Below are 21,323 nucleotides of genomic sequence, written 5' to 3' on the forward strand. Positions count from 1 at the left end.
TAAATCGTATAGAAGGATCAGAAGCAAAAGATTTTGCAAAAAGGCCTTACAAATCTCTGCTTTGCCCTGAGACAGTTGTATGGCATTGTGGAAACATGAAAATAAATGGAAGAACTTAAACTTTAAACTTTTGGAAGTACTTCTGCAAATGAGAATGCACATTTTTATAAATGTTTCTTAGTTGTGGCATTCTGTGGCTTAGCTATCCAACAGATAAATACCAAACCCTTCTCTCTTGCAATACTGTCTTGCTTCATTCAGTTGTATGATTATAATGCCTGAACTTGTTAGCTACAAACAATCCACCTCCTCTCTTTATGAGTGATGCTTAAATATGTTTGGTACATTAAATGTTTTTGGAAAATCACAACAAGGCAAGAAGGAATGTTATGTAGATGGAGTTTTGATGGTTTTGAAATATAGCTTAAACTGAATAGCTCAAGATGTGCAGTCATATTAAATCAATGCTGAAAAGTTACAACTCTAATAAATTGTATTTATGCTAATGGTTGAGTCTGATTTACTGCAGCCATTAAAAGTGAAGAATAGGGGCAATAGTCTCCTTAGAACTGCCATTTTCTCTATTTTCTATTTTATCCTTCTACAGTTCCACAAAATGTGCCAACTCCCTTAAGAGTTGACTGTATAAATGGTTACAGCATTGAGGTCACCTGGGACAAACCTGCTGGGGTCATAGGTGTAATTGAGAAGTACATTTTGAAAGCATATGAAGAGGATGGTCCCAACGTACCCATCACTAGTGCTGAGCTTGCTGACACTAGTATGCTCACAGGTAAACGTTGTTAAGTACCATTTTTTTAGGCACATCTAATAATGGGATGCTTATACCTCCTTTTGTTGAGCGGTAAAGTATTACTTGTCTATTTTTGTGTATACCCAGCATATGTAACATTTGGAAGGGTAGTCTTTGGTGTTAGCATCCACATACATAGCAGCGTACTGACTTCAAACAACAACAGAAATTAAGATACAACTCAAATACTAAAAAACAGTGTTAAGGTATTCCTTCCCAGCCTATTGATGCTTTTTTGTTTGTTTGTTTGATTGGTTTTGCTTCGTACATGTGATTTTTTTTTTTTCGTCCCCCGTTTTTACATCCAGTTCACCTAAATCAGCTCTATGTGTGTGTCTTGTAAGATACTATTTGACCTGATATATGAAAGCACTTGATATACTTGCCTAATGTTGATCATATAAACCTGCTGATTTCAGTGGAAACTAGCATATGTGTTAATCAGATGCTTTGCTCAATACCACTGGGATGTGGATGGGAGTTTATTATGGAATGAAGGAATTGGGGCCTTGGGTTTATGGGATGTGGTCACTGTTGAGCTGTGGGCTGTGGACAGGAGCTATAGGAATCATTGCACTTGTGCTGTTTTCTGGAGTCCGGGTCTTTTTACCCATAGGAGACAGATGTTTTCAGGAAGAAACACTGGACTCTATGCTACATAAAGAACATTTTGGGACCTCTCTGCCTGTCAGGATAGCGTGGATCTGGCTTTCGGCTCTCTATTAACAGAAGGCCTTTGCTGGATGCTACAAAGTTGCCTGGGAATGGAGCACGTTACCAACAAGTCTGAATTACGTTGTGACTAAATGGGGCAATAGTAGAAAAGCTTACTTTCATTGTAACAAACTGTGACCAATAATTTGTTTATACACTCTCTAAAATTCATTATAAATTCATAACAATTTAAAAGTGCTGATGACATAATTCTCAAAGCTTAGGCTCAGATTTGAGCAATATAACAGTTTTAGAAAGTGCCTTAACCCTCGAGCAGTATATAATTTCTGCTTTCCTGAAGCCCAGGTAATACGTGCTTAGTGTTTTTACTTAAGTATATATGTCTTATGTTGTTTCTCTGCTATAATGTATGTATACATTTTCGAGAGCAAACATGCACGTATTTTATTCTCTTCAGTTTGAAATCTCTTGGCTATATATGAGTAACGTGCTTACAATACCAAAACTACGTGGGCTTTCTATTCTTACTGTGATTTCTTTGATGAACTTGTTGATTTGAATAATCTTTATCTATGTTGTAAAGCAATACAAATTATATTAGTGGAAATTAAAGACCGTATTAAGAAGCATATGGGTTTGACAGCATATTCACAGCTGATGACCAGAACCTAAATTTTCTTTAAATTTGTTTGCATTGTGCCATGATGATGTGTCAGGGTGATGAAAAAGTCTACACCAGGCTGGACAGGTAAGAGGCTACCTGCATGCAGCTTGCAGGAGACAGAAGAATTACTTTATATTAAATGGAGATAGTAAATGGATCCTTGTTCTTTAGTCTATTATAGCAGATAGCTGTTGAATACTGCAAAATAAAATGACCCTAAGAACTTAAGAATGGCTGTATTCAACCACTGCCCTCTCTGACAATGTCAGATTGTAGATGCTTAGGAAGAAAATGTAAGAAATGTGCTAAGCACAGAGTGAGTCTACATGTTAATACAAATTCAGCTAGTAGTTTGTGGAATTCCTGAGCTGAAAGTTGCATCTGCACCATCATGCTTAATGTTAATGGCCTGTGGTAGAATTGTCTTTTTTTTTTTAATACATTTATGCTTTTGGCTTCTGTAACTTGCTGTGGCAGTAAGTTTTCCAATTCAGTTTCGTGTGTGTGGAAGGAGTGCTTCCATTTGTTATTTATAACTGCTGCCCAATAGTTTAGTCATGTATTTTCCAATTTTGGCATTACATGAAATATGTAATTCATGTCCTCATGGTGAGGTCAAAGCTGAGACAAATGAAAAATTGATCTCAATATTATTTTACCCTCAGCCCATTGATTTCACTGAAGCCTACACAGATGGTCTAGTCTGTGGACATTGGGGAAATGGTTACCCACAAATGTGAGACTCCCAAGAAAATGTGTGGCTTTCCCTGCTTAATTGTCGTTCCTGGTTAATCAAAAGTTTAAGGTAAACACAGAACCCCACCAGAAGATGATGTTGCTAACTTTTCCTTTGAGTTTGCTGAGAAAGGAAAATTTGCTTAATTTTTAATTTTAATTTGCTTTAAAAATTGTGGGTTTTCCCTAATTTCAGGGAAATTTCTTTAGAAACTCCTCTGTTGAATTCCATGAGAAGGTGTTACAGTCACCCCAACAGCCAGGCTTGCTAATGCAACAGGAGAGAGAGAAAAGCACCACAGCTCCCAGTGGGATTGCTGATGAAGCCAACTCTGGTATTTTTTCACTCTCTCCTTCACATTTTCATTCACTGTTAAGCCTAGGCACCACTTAATCTGCTGCTTGCAAATATGTCTGAGGCACTGACAACCTCCCCTACCTCATTTTTTTCCTTGCACCTTTTATACCCATCTGTTGTGTTTTGGTTTATACTTAGACTTTAAAGTCTTTGAACAATTACCATGATCTGTTCTGTGCAGTAGGGTCCTGAGTCATAACTGGAGCACAGTGACAAAAAATTATTAATAGCATTACCACTTTCTCAGAAGGCTGTCCTGTGTGTGTCACGTTCAGAAGAATCTGTTGTACCCTTGTCAAGAAGAAGAAAAGCTGAGCTTAAATATTAAAGGTAAAGGAGGTCTTTAAATGACCATAATCCCACAGTCTCAAATGCCTATTTCTGACTCCTCAGAAACCAAAATCCTTCAAAATCTGACCCTTGTAGTCTTCAAAATGTCAAACTGGTTTTTCACTTTCATCCAGGAAAGGAATATTCAGCAGATTTAAATCCTTAAAATGAGGTTCTGACTGTTGAACCAGGAGTTTATTGGATAAGGTAGTATATTTCAGCATGGTGTTCAGAATCTGTATTCTAGGATAAGAGTATAAAGTAAGAGTGTAAATTTTTGAGGTTCAAGGAATACTGTGCTAGCTCATCTTGCCTTCAAAAAAACATGTAATAACAGTTACACACTTTGCATACAGCCAGTCACACTCAGAAGCATAATAAAGGAAGCACAGGATCATCAGGAGTAGGGAAGTGATTGTGCCCCTGTACTCCACACTGGTGAGGCCGCACCTTGAATACTGTGTTCAGTTTTGGGCCCCTCGCTACAAGAAAGATGTTGCGTTGCTGGAGCATGTCCAGAGGAGAGCCACAAAGCTGGTGAGGGGTCTGGAGCACAAGTCTTATGAGGAGTGGCTGAGGGAAATGGGGATGTTTAGTCTGGAGAAGAGGAGGCTGAGGGGAGACCTTATCGTCCTCTGCAACTACCTGAAAGGAGGCTGTAGCAAGGTGGGGGTTGGCCTCTTCTCCTGGGTAACGGGTGATGGGACAATGGGAAATGGTCTGAAGTTGTGCCAGGGCAGGTTTAGGTTGGACATTAGGAAAAGTGTTTTCAATGAAAGGGTTGTCGAGCATCAGAATGGGCTGCCCAGGGAGGTGGTCGAGTCCCCATCCCTGGAGGTATTTAAAAGACAGGCAGACGAGGTGCTTAGGGACATGGTTTAGTGGTGGGATGGCAGGGTTAGGTTAATGGTTGGACTTGATGATCTTAAAGGTCTTTTCCAACCTAAACGATTCTATGATTCTATGATCATATCAATGATTTTTTTTTCCTAAAGGCTGGGTTGCTTTCCTCTGCATTCCAGTGCATTCCACATGCTGTTACTAAGCTGCCATCAAAACTTGGAATATAAGTTAGAATCAGTATTTAAACAAAGGAAAGAAGTTTTAGAACACGCTGTTTCAGTGTGCTTTGTGAGCAGCTTTTTCTTCTACTTTCCTTTGGAATCCATAATATCTCAGAATCACAGGATTATTGGGGTTGTAAGGGATCATCTAGTCCATCCCCCCAGCTCAGACAAGGTCAGCTGGAGCAGGTTTCCCAGGACCACGTCTGGTCAAGTTCTGAATATCTCCACACGTGGGTATATTCCTCTATGGGAAGCCTGTTCCATTGTCTGACCACCCTCACAGTAAAAAAGTGGTTCCCTGTGTTTAGGTGGAATTTCATGTATTTCAGATTGTGCACGCTAACTCTTGTCTTGCCACTGGATGCTACTCAGAAGAGCCCAGATCCTTCTTCTTTGTTCCCTCCCATCGGATATTTATACACATTGATAAATCACCCTGAGCCTTCTCTTTTCTGGGGTGATTAGTCCCAGGTCTCTCAAGCTCTCTTCCTAAGAGACATGTTCCAGTCTCTTTACCATCTTAGTGGCCCTTTTGTATCATCCGCAAACTTGCTGAGGGTGCTTGCTTCCCCCATCATCAAGGTCATTAATGAAGATGTTGAACAGTATTGGCCCCAGTATCAGCCCCTGGGGTACATCGCAGCTGTCTTGCCTCTTAACTGGATTTTGTGGCACTGATCACAATCCTCTGATGCTTCTCTTGTCAAGCACATATGAGAAAAACATTTTATAATTCAGATTGCTCTCATTGTAGAATTCAGGAGATCCACAAGCCATGGGCAGTGAAGGCGCCTAGAAAAGCTGCAAATAATATTTAAATAAAATATCCTGCAAAAGAATTCACAAACATTTGGTATTCCTATTACAGACTCCTCTCTTAATTTGGTATGTTTTTTGCAGCTCATCCTGCCTGTGTCATTGCCGCAACGGCCAAGTGCTGAAGTTGTGGCTGCTCACATGATAACGAGAAAATTGTTGTCGACGGCTTCCCCTCTGAATGCCCTGAATGTTCCCTCCTCCCTTGACACGTGTTTATAATTACTTTTCACCTTTTAGTCTTTTATGCTCGGCAGATGAATATCTCAGGAAAAGTTAATTTAATGATTTAATATGGTTAATCAAAGTGGGTCGGCTGCGCCTCAGCTTTGAAAGCGCTTTAGCTAGGGACTCCCTCAGAAGAGGAGAGGGGGCCTCCTGCCAGTGACTGATAGGCCCGGGCTCGCCGGTGGGGCCGGGGGAAGGGAGGCTGCTGCCTGACTGGCAAACGCCCCTGCTTGGAGAAACGCCGCCGGCTGAGACGTTCTCCCTCTTGGGGAGAGCTCTGCCAGGCCCGAGCAGTCACTGCCACCAGCCTCGGCGCCCTGACCACCGCCTCTTGTGGGGTTTGGGGGTCAGAGGGGCTGCGGGGGGCAGCCCCGGGGCCAGGCAGGCCCCACAGTGCCACCTGGGGCCCTGCAAGGCCCGGGGCAGCAGCTGGAGGCAGCGGGGCCGGCTGTTCCCCACAGCTGGGAGCTGAGGATGGCCACGCCACAGGCTGGGGAGTGCCTGCGCCAACGGAGTGAGCCTAAAATGAGAGTTTGCTGCCAAGTGGCTCTTAGAAAATGTTGTTTTCTTTGGGGTACTTTCATCTACATGGGGCTCATAAGCGTTTTACCACAGCCAGGTAGTTTGTCATGCAAAGCCCTTAATGAATTACTTGGATATTACTTTCATGCACTTGAAATTACTTGAAAGCTCTTGATTTTGTGCAAATACTTTACACTCAAAACACTCCTGTGCTGTGGTTAATGAGATTCTTGTAAATTTGTGAAAAGAATTGCAAACCAAATAATGTAAATATACATAGGGCCAGAGCGCTAGGACGACTCCCAAATCCATACTCCAAGTTGGGACAAATTTCTGATGTCCTAAAACATTTCATTGAAGACACAGAGAGTCACAATGTACTAATCAGATTTGGTATACTTAGCTTACTATATTCACTTAAACTAAAATCTGACAGAACATTTAAAGCAAGAAAAGCTGAAACTTTGTGTTGAAAACACGGTTTTCAAGAGCTGCTTCAATCAGGTGCTTGAACCACACTTAAACACGAGGATGGTTGTCATTTTCAGGTAAATTCTTTCTCTTTATCATTGTGTAGACGTAACCTTTGGTCAGAAGCACAGATAGATGACAGAAAACATCTAAATATTTCCCAAAGCCGGAAGAATGGTGGTATGTGCTTTACAGAGCCATGCCATGGTGTGGAAGATCTGGAAGGCTGTATGCACCCTTCTTACACAAAGGGGTATCATGTCCTGAGACCCTCATCTTGAGGGCATCTATGATGCTCTTTGTTGCCCTGTTTTGTCCCTGTGGGTGTTCTAAGGAGACTAGCAGCATTTTTTTTCAATATATGTATTTAAAAACAAAAATTATATTAATATTCTGCAATATTAAGGTTCTAACTTGATTGAGTTTAGACCTAAATGAATCTTGTTTACAGTCCAACACCATTGTATAAATTTATTCATATGAAATATAATTTGTCTGATTAAAGAAATCTGAACATTTTATCAAAATTACATCAACTCTTACCTACATACTAATACCTTTATTAATAAAAAGAAATCACCTTCTTAATGTTTGTGAGGATGGAAGGGCTTATTAATATGTTTTTTACAGACATGCTCAAAAAAAGTTTGCAAAAAAGTTAAGTCTTTCTCTCTCCATAAACTTTTAAAATCAATCATCCTGCAGAAAATGAACAATGACTGAGTTATCTGAAAGGATCAAGAGTAACATAGCGATAGATATTACAGAACCAGTGCTCTCTGCTCTTAATTAAGTCTTGGTGCAAAATTGGACAGTTGGGCTAAGGTTTTCTGCAAATCAAAGCAGCCAGAATGTTGCCCCATGTTACAGGGAATGTAACAGGCTTCCTTGAACCGCTGCAACCTGAACTGCATCTTCAAGGCTGGTGGAGCTTGTGTATGGCTGGTTATGAAATTTTTCTGTTGGGGGAAAAAAAGGGTCTTCCAAACCATAGAAATCCAGTAACTAAGGTAACCCCTTTCTGTTCTTATAAGCCAAAGAGTTGGAACAGGTGCCTTCTTGGTCAATAATTCTTCAGAATTTTATGACTCGTACTTATGGTAGAAGATGCTTCAAAAATGCAGATGTATGCGACAGATTAATGTACACAGGTTTTCAGTCCACACATGCATATGTAGAAGACGCATGTACTTAAACAGTTTTTGCTACAATCTGTCGAAAACACAAAGTCAGTTGAGGACTTCCTTTTCTGGTCAGTGGACTGTGATTAAGTGTACTGTGGCAATGATGCATCTCGACACACAACTGACTTTGTTAGACAGATGCTGTATGACCTCGGGCATTCAAGTTGGCTAAATATTAGTCTTTGGGGAAGAGAGATTTGGTAATTTTTTTTTTTTTAAGAGCTCAAACAAGAATTAAGGTAAATCTATAAGGTCAAGTATTGTTTCAATTGCAATATGTGTATTTCAAAATAGGTCCTTAGGAAGTAGAGTGTTAGGGAGGAAACTATGAACAAATCTGGCAAGGAGAAGTCCCTTTGGCAAAAAATACACTCAGCTTGTGAAACAAATGGAATTTGTGTGCATAAGCTCTCTGGTTGACTTTGGGAATCTCGATATGCGATAGCAGACCTGAGTTTTCAGGCTGCATATGGAAGTGCCTGGTTATGATTAAAAATTAGCTAAGTTTACCTGTAAACCAAAATTGAACAAGCCTTGCAAAATTGTCCTTTTATGCCATCTTAGCTGAGTGCATTTTTTTTGTAGAAGTGATGAAAAGAACTTCAATATTTGTGTTACATCTGTAAGATTATATAGCTTTTTTTCTGGGAGTTGTGTGTGGGCTAGTGGGTTTAGTTTTGTTTTTATGGGGAGGCTCCTTCAATAAATGTATTTTTAAAAAACTCACCTCAGTTTATATTTGTTTAGCTAATTCATTATGCAGAGTAAAAGCTCTGTAATTTACCATAAGCAAGTGTGTCTTTTCATCTCTGAAGACCTGGTGGTGTTTTGAAGCAACTTTCTGAAAAAGGAGGGTGACAGATTGGAACAGCAAAGCAGCTGCTTTCATAAAAGTCTTTTAACTGGATGAGGAAATTGCTAAAATACTATAATTGCCTTTGAATCTATTTTTCAGTGTTTGTGGACAGAATATTAGCCCTCATACCTTAGTGGTAAAACAATTTTTTTTCTGTGATGAGAAGTACAACTTTTCTACTCAAAATCTGCCAGAATACTATGGAATCTGGCTGCGCTACCTTAATATTATGAGACCTCCCTTTTAGATGTACTGAACAAAAGAAATATCTGTTCTATCGGGAAGTGAAAGGAAGCTGGATATCTAATATTCTTATATACTCTATTGCATGAGAATTATGAATGGAGTGGATATAAAGATGCAACTAACTGACTAGTCCATGCATCCATTTTACCATAAGTTCATTGTTGACCCTTCTCCGCTGTCCATGTCAATGTTTTTATCCCTTACCTGCAAGGATGAATGTAGCATTTTCTCTCTGACACAACTCTAAGCGTCAACTTTAAGTACTGCAAATAATTAAAGATCATTTAAATAAAAGTATAGAAAATTAAATACTAGTTTTGCATATAAAGTGGGCTTAATGTTCTAGGTGTGATTCCAGATCACTCTTTTAGACTGTTAACTTTACATTCATATTTAACAAATGACATTATTCAGTTTCATGGGGTCACTGTGTCAAAATGTCTGTGTTAGAACTTTAATTTATTTCCAAAGGTTCTTTGAGTGGGCAGATAGGAGTGGTGTGTTAGAATGATTTACCATCTCTGATTCCCCATGTGGATTTTAAGGCTTGGAACATAGTCTATGATGTAAATTTTAAGTCTAGATGGATTCAGCTGCTCTGTAGTGGCAGGCTGAATGAATGGGACTCATATCCCAAATGTGGGAGGCTGACCCTCTTCTTAAATATTGATGGTGCCTCTAATTCTATCTCCTGATCACAGTGACAATTTATCTACCTCTCTCCTGTTAACATCAATAGAATATATGCAAGTGCGGTTGCGGCCAAATTTTGCTTTGTTAGCATCCCATCTTGGAAAGCCTGATGGGCTCATATCGGATCAGCAATTATTGGGTATGTGAGCGTGTGATAATTGAGGAGTTAGGGAAAGTTTTTTAAAGCTGTCAGCCAACTTCATTGGACAATAGGCTATTTTTTATTGCAAAATTTATTTTGCTGTGCTATAAATTAATTCACGTGTATCAGTGATGATCTTTGCTGTGGGACTGCTGACTTTGTACTCCGAGATAGTCAGGCGCTGAGTGTAAATTTCACTGACTGACTAAAAGTGCAGAGGAAATGAGTGGGTAATGAGAGCAGAGCAGCCAGTTCTTTAATTGAATTAAAAGCCGGGTGACACCAATGCAGACACCTGTCCAATTACAGACAGGCCAAGGTGTTTACCATTGCTGTACAAGCGATTTGAAGATGACAGAAATCTTTCCGCCCACAGATTAACATAATGAAGGAGAACAGATTACAGTGGATGCTGGCCAAACAGATAGGTTGGCAGCTGAGAAAAAAGTAGTTTGCTGAAGTATGTAAATAAAATCTGTGCACTTTCTATTGCCTACCTATGCAGCACATCTGTTTCTTTGTTGAAAGAAAATAGTGCAAGAGTACATGTGAAGGAAAAACATAGATTAGGAAATGAAAAAAATATTTTTTAATTTGCTGCCTTTGCTGAATTTTTTTTTTTACATAAACCTCCTGTTGCAAAAGGGTTTCTTTGGGGTTTTTTTTTGTTTTGTTTGTTTGGTTGGTTGTTTTTTTTTTCAAATTCACACTGCCTTTCACAAACTTACCTATGCAATGTATACTCTGTTACGTGGCAGGTGCTTTATATAAACCCCTTCTGCTTTGTCAAAAGTAAACCAAACAGCCCAACCCACACCTTCTACAGCTACAGGCATCTTTCCAGATATGTGCTACTGCAGCTCTCAGTGCCTGAAGCCATTGGTGACCCCACAGAATGTCTTCCATCAGGAAATGCAAGGAGCATTAATTCACTGCTTCATAAGAAAAGAATGCTACAAGTCCTAAATGTACAAATAAAACTAAATTGCTTCCTAAAGCACAGCGGAGTGAATAGAGAGATGGCATATACACTATACTCTGCTCCTCTTGACTGAGAACTTGCAAATGTCACAGTTAGAGGATTTGGTTTCTGCATGTATTTATTTGCTGAAAGTAATTCCAATAGTACCTTTTATACTTTCCCATGTTTAACCCTCTATGATCTGGAAATAAGTGCTTTGTACTAAGTCTTATGCAAAAAAGATGGTTTTCTGACCGATTAAATTTCTGTGCTGAAGAATTTACTGTAGATGCCAGTATTCCTGCTTTACAGGGATAGTAATGCTTTAAAAAAACATTATTTTCTATTTTCTGCTTTTTGAATGCTCTTGAAAATATTTGCCTTCTATTACAGGAAGATTAGAGGCACATTTGCTTGGGTGGTGGCTAACACAACATTCTTTTTCTCTCCTGTCACGTTTACATTAGCTGGTAAGATGGCAGTACAGCTTTCCGCTGTTAACTGGGGATCTGCAAAATGAAAACTATAACCAGAGAGAGCAGATTCTGATCAACTAGTTTTAGTTTAACGCTACTCTGAAGCAAATGTGATTACTTCTGAATATCTCTTTGTGTGTACAAGAAGAACTGGACCTCAGAGAATTCAAATAAAAAGATCATTGCAATAACCAGCCTTTGAAGTTTTTGGATTAATTAGAAGAAGAGGCACAAACATTACTAATTCAGTGAAAGCTAATCTGTTTTCCATGTGAACACACCTATTAGTAAACACAAGCTAAACCTTCACAGATTTGGATTATCCCACTTAGAAAATAACAGATGTATTCTGTAACTGTTGACTTCCAGCATCAAATTCTCCAGGCCCTTTTTGGGAGTATAAAGGGCTTATGTGGGGGAAAAAAGACCTTTTTTTTAAATGAAAACAAAGTTCTGTTGCATTCTATGTATTAACTCAATGAAGGGTAATAATGAGGAGTAATTTATTCTACCTGTTTGTGTACATGTAATGCTGAGGAGGTTTACAGTCTTATTGTACTGTGGGACATTTGGAAAATAACTATGATTCTCTGAAGTACTCTTGTTTTTGAAGCTGCTTTGCAAAATTGCTGTGTTGGACAGCTCCAAAATAACATAGTTATTTTGAAACACCCCATTGATTTTACTAAAATCTGTGATAGTCAAGATGAGAATATGGTTTGAAATAAAACTTGACATGAATTGGCCTTCTTTTAATTACTACTTCATTGTCATTCCATAGTACTTTATTGTCGGACCTATTTTGAAATGGGAACTGCTGATGTTTCTGAAAATTACTGTAATCCACATTTTTTTCTGTGTAGTCCTTCTGTACATTCCAGTGCAAAATACTGTGTGACTTCCTGAAGTGGTAAGCAGTGATTTGTTGCATTTGCTACGACAAGGAGCTGATCAATATGTGGGAATTGGCAACTTCTCTTCACTAACATAAGCAGGAGCTGAAAAAGTATAAAATTACAGATTTTTTTTTTTTTTTTTTGCTTGTAAAACCTTTGGGTACTGTGTTACCTGAATTATATTGCTATAGTAGTATAGCAAATATATGGTCTACATGCTGTCACTGAAGTAATGGAACACAAGTGGGATGTTTCATACAAAAAAAAAGAGGTTTCAGTGTACGGCTAAATAAGGGCAACATTGGAGAGGAAGAATTTAAAAAATTTTGTTCTGTGAGATAGTGAAAATTCCTTAGAAAAACAAAATTAATAAATGAAAAAAACTTTGTGAGGCAGGAACTAAGAAAAAAAGTCCTTTATAAAAAATATAAACCTTAGTCTTGAAGTAGTATCTCTTATAGTGAGCATGACTTAAGAAACTTAGCTGCATTATTAGTATTAAGAATGGAATAAAATACCATTTACTTTTATTTTGTAACATGTAAGGCATGGCATATTAGGAATGAAATCTTAAAATAGTTTTTCTTTTCCATCTGTAACAGTAGAAGCTTGTAACAGAAAACTTTAATTTTTTACTTCTGTCTGTGTATGTATGTAATCAGCCTGTATGCTGTACATGCATAACACCTTGCTTTCTTCTGTTGCAGGCGTATTGACAGGCTTGTATCCCTTCACAAACTATGCTGTAACCCTAACTGCTTGCACTTTGGCTGGCTGTACTGAGAGCTTGCATGCATTGAACATCTCCACTCCACAAGAAGGTAAAGTAATTTCAAAGGTCTTGACTTCCACATTTCAGTCATGAATAATAAAACAGGAGAAGAGCTAAATGCTGCAAAGCCATTTGCTGGAAAACCCCAACCTAATTTGATGACAAAGTGCATTGCCAGACCATAATTGCTCCATTTTTTGGGGGGGTGCGAAAATGAATCAAACTCCATACCCTTTAATGACATGCATCTTTAATAGCTGTAATGCAGATTAATGGGCTTTTTAATTGCTGTTACATTGTTCATGCAAGAGCCTTGTCATTAATATGAAGCATCTGAAAGATTAATGAAAGCTTCCTCATTTTACTATGGCTCAGAAGTAAATCTAGAGACAGTCTGACTAAAAAGAATTGATTGTATGGCACAGTATGAAATTGAGAATCAAACGGTTGATTTCCATGGTTTCTTTTAACTGCTAAACACCAGCAATAGGCAAAAATTATTTCAGTGTGATGAAACCTCCAAATGCCTATTCAGTTATTTATTAATCACTGTTCAGATTTTCCTTTTTTTTTTCCTAAACACTTTTGCATGTTGTTGTGCTCAAACTTAAAGGTTGTGAGTGTAAATTAATGTTTTCTATGCTTACAGTAAGAACTAGAGCAGGAAGAAAGAAAATCCATTACAGTTCCAACTTTAGAGACTAGGCTGTTAAGTAATACACATCAATTACTGGAGCAAATGCTCCCAAAATATCTGTGACACATCTAACTCCATCCTCAATTAAACATAAAGTCCACATCTCCTGGTTCTATCATCCTAAAGCCATGTTAATCCAGTTAAAATCATCAGTTACTCCAAATTTACTCCAGTAGAATAATGAAGACTTTGACATGTATTTATGGGACAGTAGTTAATCTTCCATGATGTGAAGTGGTTTTCAAAATTCCCTCCATCCCACAGTTCTTTGGTTTATCTTCTTGTGTAAACCAGGTAGTAATACAGTACCAATAAAACAAGTACAATTTTAGCATGAAGTTACGTGAATGACAACCATAATGATTAAAAGAATGCTGGAGTGATGAACTGCTGCCAAAGCAGGTAGTCAAGCAAGGTGTTGTCCTGATGAGGACAGTCCTGAAGATTGCAGGCTAACATTGCTAGAACAGCATTTTGATGTGAACATGTTAGTAACTGCCAGCAGCACCAATCAAATCAAAATCCAATTATTGTCTCTTGGACGTTCTAAATAAACTGAGTTTGTCGGGTGGCATTATCCAGGAAAGGGTGTAGCCTCCAACAGCCAAAGAGTTAAGGGACCCTGTGATGTAAACATGCAATACAGTATTGTATATTTCTTTCTGGTGTAATGTAGTAACTAAAAAAATACATTGTTTATGTCTTATTTTCTCAGTCTAGTGAATAAAGCAGGAATTCTTACAACATGTGTTTGAGAAAAACATCCACTGTTTTCAGATGTGCTGTCATATTGGGAAGGTTTAGGCAAGAATAGATTTTTTTATTTTTTTTTTTCCCAGCGATCAAATAAAGCCATGGGGAACATGTGTTTTATCCCTCAGAAGAATTGAACAAAAAGTCAATGTGTGGAGTTTCTATTTTTGGATGCTCTTGTTGCATGCTCTTAGTAACAATAAATTGATGGTACAGAAGACAGACACCATATCACACCCTCCAGCTATCCCTGTTTCCCTATTGAAACATTCATTACTTTATATTGTTTTCACATTGCCAGCCACTGCTAGTTATTGTTTTAAATTGCTAGCACAGAGCTTGTAAATTACAAGATATTCCTCCCAGACTAAGGCCCGAGTTCTGCTCCCCTTGTGATATTCAGTGGGATTGCTTGTGCTTCTAGCATATAACTCATTGGAACGGTGAGAGAACTCTGCTTTTAAATTATTATCCATTGCCAACTTCCAGTATATTATGTACATGAAATCTATGCTAAACAAACATTACTAAGTGTATTGAATTATGAAAAGTCTAAAATAAGGGACAGTGCCTAAGAATACAGCACCTTCATTTGTGATTAAAAGGAATGATCATTTTGTAGTTAGGACTAAAAAGCACGAAAGAAGAGAAGATAATTTGTATTAAAAAAAAAGGACTGTACGAATACAGTGTGCCCCTCCCCTTGTTCGGTGTTATCAAGCTGGAAAGTTAAAGTTCTGTGAGCATAATTATTCTCTTAAAAGGACAAGAGAATTGTCTTGTCTTTCATAAAAGTTTCTGTTTGGCTAGGAAACCTCACATGCAAAAGGAGAGTTCTCAAAATGCTGGTATGTTGCAAGCATAAAATCTCTTCTGGAACTTCAACTTTACCAAAAATCGTTCTGGTAGTAGCTGCTCACTGAAATTATTTGTTATTTGTGGAAATAAAATATAATACAATGTAATGGTTTTTTTCACCAGCCCCTGAAGATGTGCAATCACCCACAATGGTATTATTACACAATATACTTTATATATGGATGGAGTACCAATTTACTTTGGAAATGGAACTAAATATGTTGTAAAAGGTGAGTTCTCTGCTAGGTAGCATGTCAGATGGGTATCTCATAGCTACTATGAATAATTATATGACTGACCACTTCTTATTTCAGAAGAAAAGAATAATAATTTTAAAATGGGCTGGATGCACTTTAAACCCTGATGGATTCCATTTTTTAAAGGATCCTTCATAGAACTCTCTGTTGGGACTCTCAGAAATTAATGTCTCCATGGTGTAGCTAAATCTTGTGCTGTGTTGTCCTCTTTCACAGGACCTAAGTTGTCTTTTTAATGGTTTTATAACTTTTTGATCTCATACCATCTAGCTCTCAAAACAAGTAAACTGTAAGCTGTTGAAAACAAGCTATTATGTACAAGTTTAAAAGTTTTTTCTACTGTCTTCCCTAAATATTCTTCATTAGAGAGACACTGTGTTGGTCTTCTGAATAGCCCATGTTTAATTCATTTGTTAAAAGCATAAACTAATAATCCATTTTCTTCTGATACGTTATGCAATGTGTCAATAACTAAGTTATAACAGTACTCTTAAGCTATTACAAAGAAGCTGAATGACTTATTTGGCAGTACAGTGATGTATGGTAATCTGACTTCCTTTTTTAATGTAATTGGTGTAGTTTAATGAAGTATCCAAGTTACTTGTTCAGACATTATTCAAACAACAGAAACCAAAATAAACAAAATATTGAACTAAAATTATCACAGCACAGCATCAGCACTATTCTGGGCCCATCAGAATTTGTATATGGTAGTAGGTACAAGTAAAAGTAAAGGATTTCATATGGGAGAACTCGGAGAAAAAGGGTACCAAGACCCTACTTTCTTTTTTATGTAAGGCCTTAACATTCAAAGCCACTTCTGCATCTTGAGTTAGTATAAAGCATATTTAAAAATTCATATAGTTCAAATTTCTTTGCCTTGCACAGGCCATAAGCTACTGGTGTGGTGGGTCAGTTTTGACACTGAAAAATGAATCCAGTTAGAGAACCTCCTGAAGGCTGTTGATGATCGCTATAATAAATAGTGCAGACTTTAAGTCAAACTTTTTCATTCTGTATTCAAAGGTAATGGATTTTTCGTAACCATAGTAACCTTAGTGTATTTCTGGATAAATACATGAGGTATATACATTCTGGTTTTATTTTTGAATATAAACTACCACATTATGTATTACTAATAATATGAAAAATAGGATATAGGTTAGCATAATGACAGCTCAAACTAGTGTGCATTTTTCTTCTGCAAAAAAATAAATATTTATCAAAAGTATAGGTTCAATTAATTTCTCCCCCATCCCCCCAGTTTTCTGGTATTCTTGTAGTGCCATTTATCTTTTTTGCAAGATCTCCATTAATCTCTTATTGCCATACCATAACACTATTCTTAAGAATTTTGAAGTGCAAATAGTTGTGCTTTCGATCTTATTATAATCATTACTGAAAGTTCATCACAGGTAGTTTTACTGATATGTTCATCTGCAACCTGGTTATAAATTGACAAGCAGTGTAAAACATTTGAGGAAATGTTCACCATAAAATATATTGTTTGGTTGGTTTTAGGTTCATGTCTGATTGTATTCTGACTCACGGCCAAAATGAATGCTTACTGGTAGAAATCGTGGTTAAGTAACTTTTGTAATTGTTCTTTGAAAATATAGAAAAGGATAAATTAAAAAGGGTCAGGACTTCACTCCTCATGTTCTACCTCTAAATTTTGAATGATATATCAGAATACTTTCAGCTAAACTAGGCTAAGGAAAAGTCACCTGGTTTATAAGCTTCTGAGAGGAGCTCTTGTTGCTTTTATTTAGAAATTATTTATTTATACTTTTCTAGAAATTTTGATAATTTTGGTCCTAATGAGCATTTCATAACTTTGATTTCAGTTAAATTTTAGGCAGACATTAGATATAAAGAGAATCTTGCTTATTCAAGAGAGAAGGCTAGTGAATCAGGTTGCGTTACCCTGTGCAATATGACACAAGAGCTACTCTCGCCTACCTTTCTGAACATGGCGTGGAGATCAGTCTGTTTACTTTGGATCCATTTTATTTAGCTGCCAGTTTCTCACTCTGCCTGAGGGGGAAGAGGCAACGTGAGCCAGCACGCTGGGATTTGGGTCACTAGAAATCCCAGTCATTCTGGATCAGGTTTATTCAAGATCTTGCTTAGATCTGTCTATCTCTTTAATTTGACCTGGTTTTGCTTCATTTCAGAGCCCAAGATTTTCTTCTTTGTAGGCTAGAGGTAAAAGAAGTATAACATAATATTTTTATTTTTTCCTTTTTTTTTTTTTTTTTTTTTTTTTGCAAGGTTATGGTTTTACAGTGAAAAGTTGCAGCTTTTGACTTTCCAGTTATACATATATCTTTCCTGTATTTTTGGCTTTTCCCACATTATTATCCTTTCCCTTTCAGCATTTATGCTAGTGATGTTGGTGACTTATTGCCTCAACATAATATGTTATTGACCCTAAACAGAGAGACAAAGTTCATTGTCTCTGACATCTGTTTCCTATTCATTCACCAAAATGTTTTTCCTAATTTAATAACTATATGACTGAGTTCCTGCCAGGTAGTCTATACTAGAAAGTCATAGATTCTCTCTGTGTTTTTTGAAGTGCTGTATCTACTGAAATGGTTTTTTTTAAAAAACCTTTATTTTTAGGAAGGCATCAATTCTGTCTAAAAATTGCTACTTCACTGACTTTCACTTTAGACCATGGCGAGTGCAAGCAGTTTAGGCCCATACTAAATAATCCACTTGAGGAGGGCTATGTTTTCCTAACACCATAATTGTATATTATATTATACATATATATATTATGGGTTTAACTTAGTTTCTGATCTTGACAGTTGTTGAGGGCTTGAAATACTCAATGATTTTCATGGTTTTCAAGTGTTTGTTTCCTCTAGGGCTTCAGCTGTAATTAAAAAAGAAACTCTTTAAAAACACATCTGGCAAATATACACTTTACCACACTGAAAAGGGTGACCCGTTAGTCATCCATCATCCATTAGTGCCCTTAAATATTTTTCCCCATATTGACAAATTTGGTTTCTGTATTGCGAGTAACCAAGCACTGAAATGAAGCCATCCCCTGTACTGCAACACCTTTGTTAACTGTCTGCCTGCGATTTTTCTGCTTCCCACCTTCATGCATTTGCCTTATGTGGTACTAATTCCTTGTGCAATCTGGGTGCTGTTTCACATCCTGAATTCCAGTGAAAACCTAATGCCTCCAATGGGTAGGGATAAGCCAAGAGAAAATACTCAGTCTAGCATCCCAGGTGGAATTTATGCTGTGTGAATCCATGCCCCTGTATTCATGCTTTCAGTTCCTCTAGGCGAGAGTGCAGAAGCTCCTGTAACCAAACCAACAGCTGCCGCTCAGGAAAGCAATTGCAGTGGGGTTCTGCTCTCCTAACCTGCATACCGTACCGTTCTGTAGAGATGACTAGCAGCTGTGAGAAGGTGGAAGCTTATACAGTTGTCTTCAAAACTCTTTTAACATATACATGCTGATCTTACAAAGGCTTTTGATTTTAGGAAAATTTGAGTTGATTTTTCCTGTGGAGAGGAAAATGGGCTTTTCTCGCCCATCCAAACACTCACAGGCAAAACTGAAGCTTCTACTTTGAAACGTGGAGATTTCTTAATTTTTTTTTTTTTTTTTTTTTTTTTGTATTTTTAAATTTAGGCAAGGTATTCGCTCTTCTTCTCTCTTTTTTAAAAATGAATCTCAAAAATTTCCCACCTGCCTCAGATGAAAGAGAAAACAGAGTGGGTTTTATACTGAAAAGTATTAGACTGCAGTGGCTTGAGCTGGCGGTGCCAATACCACCAGCACAAAGGTGGTCTAATAAGTGCAGAAAGGTATAGTATAAGCAGAGACAGCAATGAATGGATGTGACCCAAGTGCCAAGTTTTGTTTTGGTAGAAATCTTATTGTTGTGAAGGAACTTTAAAAGAAAGATTAGAGCAAAATATTCCTCTATTCTTAAATGCGGAGCATTTGGTGGCCTAAGAAAAGGTGTTCATTTCCTAGCATGTTTTCAAAGGAAAATGACTTTGTAGATATTTTTAGAAAACAAAAAGTGTACATATCTATCTTTGCACTGAGGTTGGCATTGAGGATGTACTTCTGCATGTTCTGCAGCACTAGATACTTGACAATGTTAACAAATCGTGTTCGTATAATTTTCCTAGCAGAATCTAATGGTTCTCATCATGAATCTTTAAAAGGAAGATATTCTTATTAAGACTCAGCTGTATGAAGCTTATTTTTCTCTGCCAATCTGAAAGAAGTGTTTCCAGTTTTTCAGGAAAGACATCCTGTCAACTATGTTACAAGGGCAGATCCTCTACTAAATTAAATAAGTATATAGTTATCTCAAGAGTTTACAAGCCCATGAGTTTAAAAATACTGTGACAGACTGCTTTGTACCAGGTTTCTGGGCAAGATATTAAGGAGAGCCATGGAAAAGGTGAGAAAGAGCTGTCTTCACAATTTTGTCTAAGAGTGTGAACTAAGCTTTGGCTTCAAATTGTTATTTGACCTGAGTGTGGAAAGGCTGATGCTACAAAACTGGGATGGAATGAGACCCTTGGTTTTCTGTGAGAAAGAGGCAGATGTTTGACATCTGTGCAAACAGGGCTTAGCATATCTGAACTTAAAAAATGAGAGAACCCCAGATTAGTACCTGTATTTTTTTTGATGCTGTAAACCAGTAGTAATTACAGTACACCCTATGCACAGCCATGCATAATTATTATATTTTAATGGAAAATTGGCAAAGTTTTTTCTCCTTTTTTCTCCTGTGACTACTACTGCTTGTTTTAAAAGATAGATCATGATAGTAAAAGCAAAATCCTTCATAATATCAATATTGTATTAATTGCCAAGTGAAACAATTTGAACAAGAAAATCCACAGAATTGTACGTGGAGGATAATTGCAATAAAATGTATCACTGCAAGAAGCTGAATCACTGAGAAGGAATACTTACTGTGTTAGGTTTAATATGTAGTTCTCATGGTTACTTTTCATACAGTTTTTAGCTATAGCCATGTTTAAAACCAACAATTTCCAACCCTAAAGATTTGCGTTCCTTTGTTTTAGGTTCTGCTCAAAGATGACAGGCAGCTTTTGCCTTAAAGGGCAAATGATAGAAAAATTCTGTAGTCCTCTGGTATGAGTTTATTTCCCATCTTCCAGGTTTCAGTGAAATACAAAAAAATACCAAATGAACCCAGTCTGTTCTTTCACTAGAGTCTTTTGGAAATAATGGTTTGCAAACCAGTACTATGTTAGTGCTAGGTTTACGTATATTATAACTCTGTCACAATTCCTCTTTTTTTGGTGAAGCAGAGACTTATTTAACATCATAGCGAGCAATGAAAAGTTAGTCTTCACCTCTTCACAATTAGAATTGGTTATCTGAAAATGTCTTGCATGTGACCCAATGAGGTACGCCCCCACTGTCTCTTACTTTATGGTCTTGCAAAACCATGCTACAGTTCCAGGTCCACCCCTTGTATTTTATGGATATGTTTAGCAACATATCCAGCTGATAAGGCATTCAGGAAATAACATGTTTTCCAGGATGGCCTATAAAAACCACCTGCTGCTTCAGGCTTTATTCTGGCCTGAGTCTGCATTTAAGTAAATATATATTGGTGCACCTAGCACTAGAGGGCAGGGTACACCAGTCTTACAGGAGAAGCTGCCTTCCTCGAAAAGTTGTAGGCATATAAGGAAGCACATTTGATACACCTGAATTGGCAACACTGACATTGCCAGTGACCGGTACTATCGTAATTAATTCCGCAGACCCAGAATGCAGATTCAGCAGGCACAAAACCAAAGGGCAAATGGGCTGTCTGAGTCTG

The 21,323-nt window shown here is 37.6% G+C and overlaps 1 protein-coding gene across 1 annotated transcript in view; it reads left to right on the forward strand.

Moving 5' to 3' along the window:
* The window catches only part of USH2A (usherin), a 407,979-nt gene that overhangs the window by 171,456 nt on the left and 215,200 nt on the right, over window positions 1–21,323 (forward strand). Inside the window, 5 exon segments of the mRNA XM_009646839.1 lie at window positions 608–793; window positions 12,842–12,960; window positions 14,186–14,227; window positions 14,805–14,846; window positions 15,363–15,444. Coding sequence (XP_009645134.1) covers window positions 608–793; window positions 12,842–12,960; window positions 14,186–14,227; window positions 14,805–14,846; window positions 15,363–15,444 — 471 coding nt within the window.

Source organism: Egretta garzetta, unplaced genomic scaffold (assembly GCF_000687185.1).
Source record: "Egretta garzetta isolate BGI_Z169 unplaced genomic scaffold, ASM68718v1 scaffold339, whole genome shotgun sequence".
Taxonomy (NCBI): Eukaryota; Metazoa; Chordata; class Aves; order Pelecaniformes; family Ardeidae; genus Egretta; species Egretta garzetta.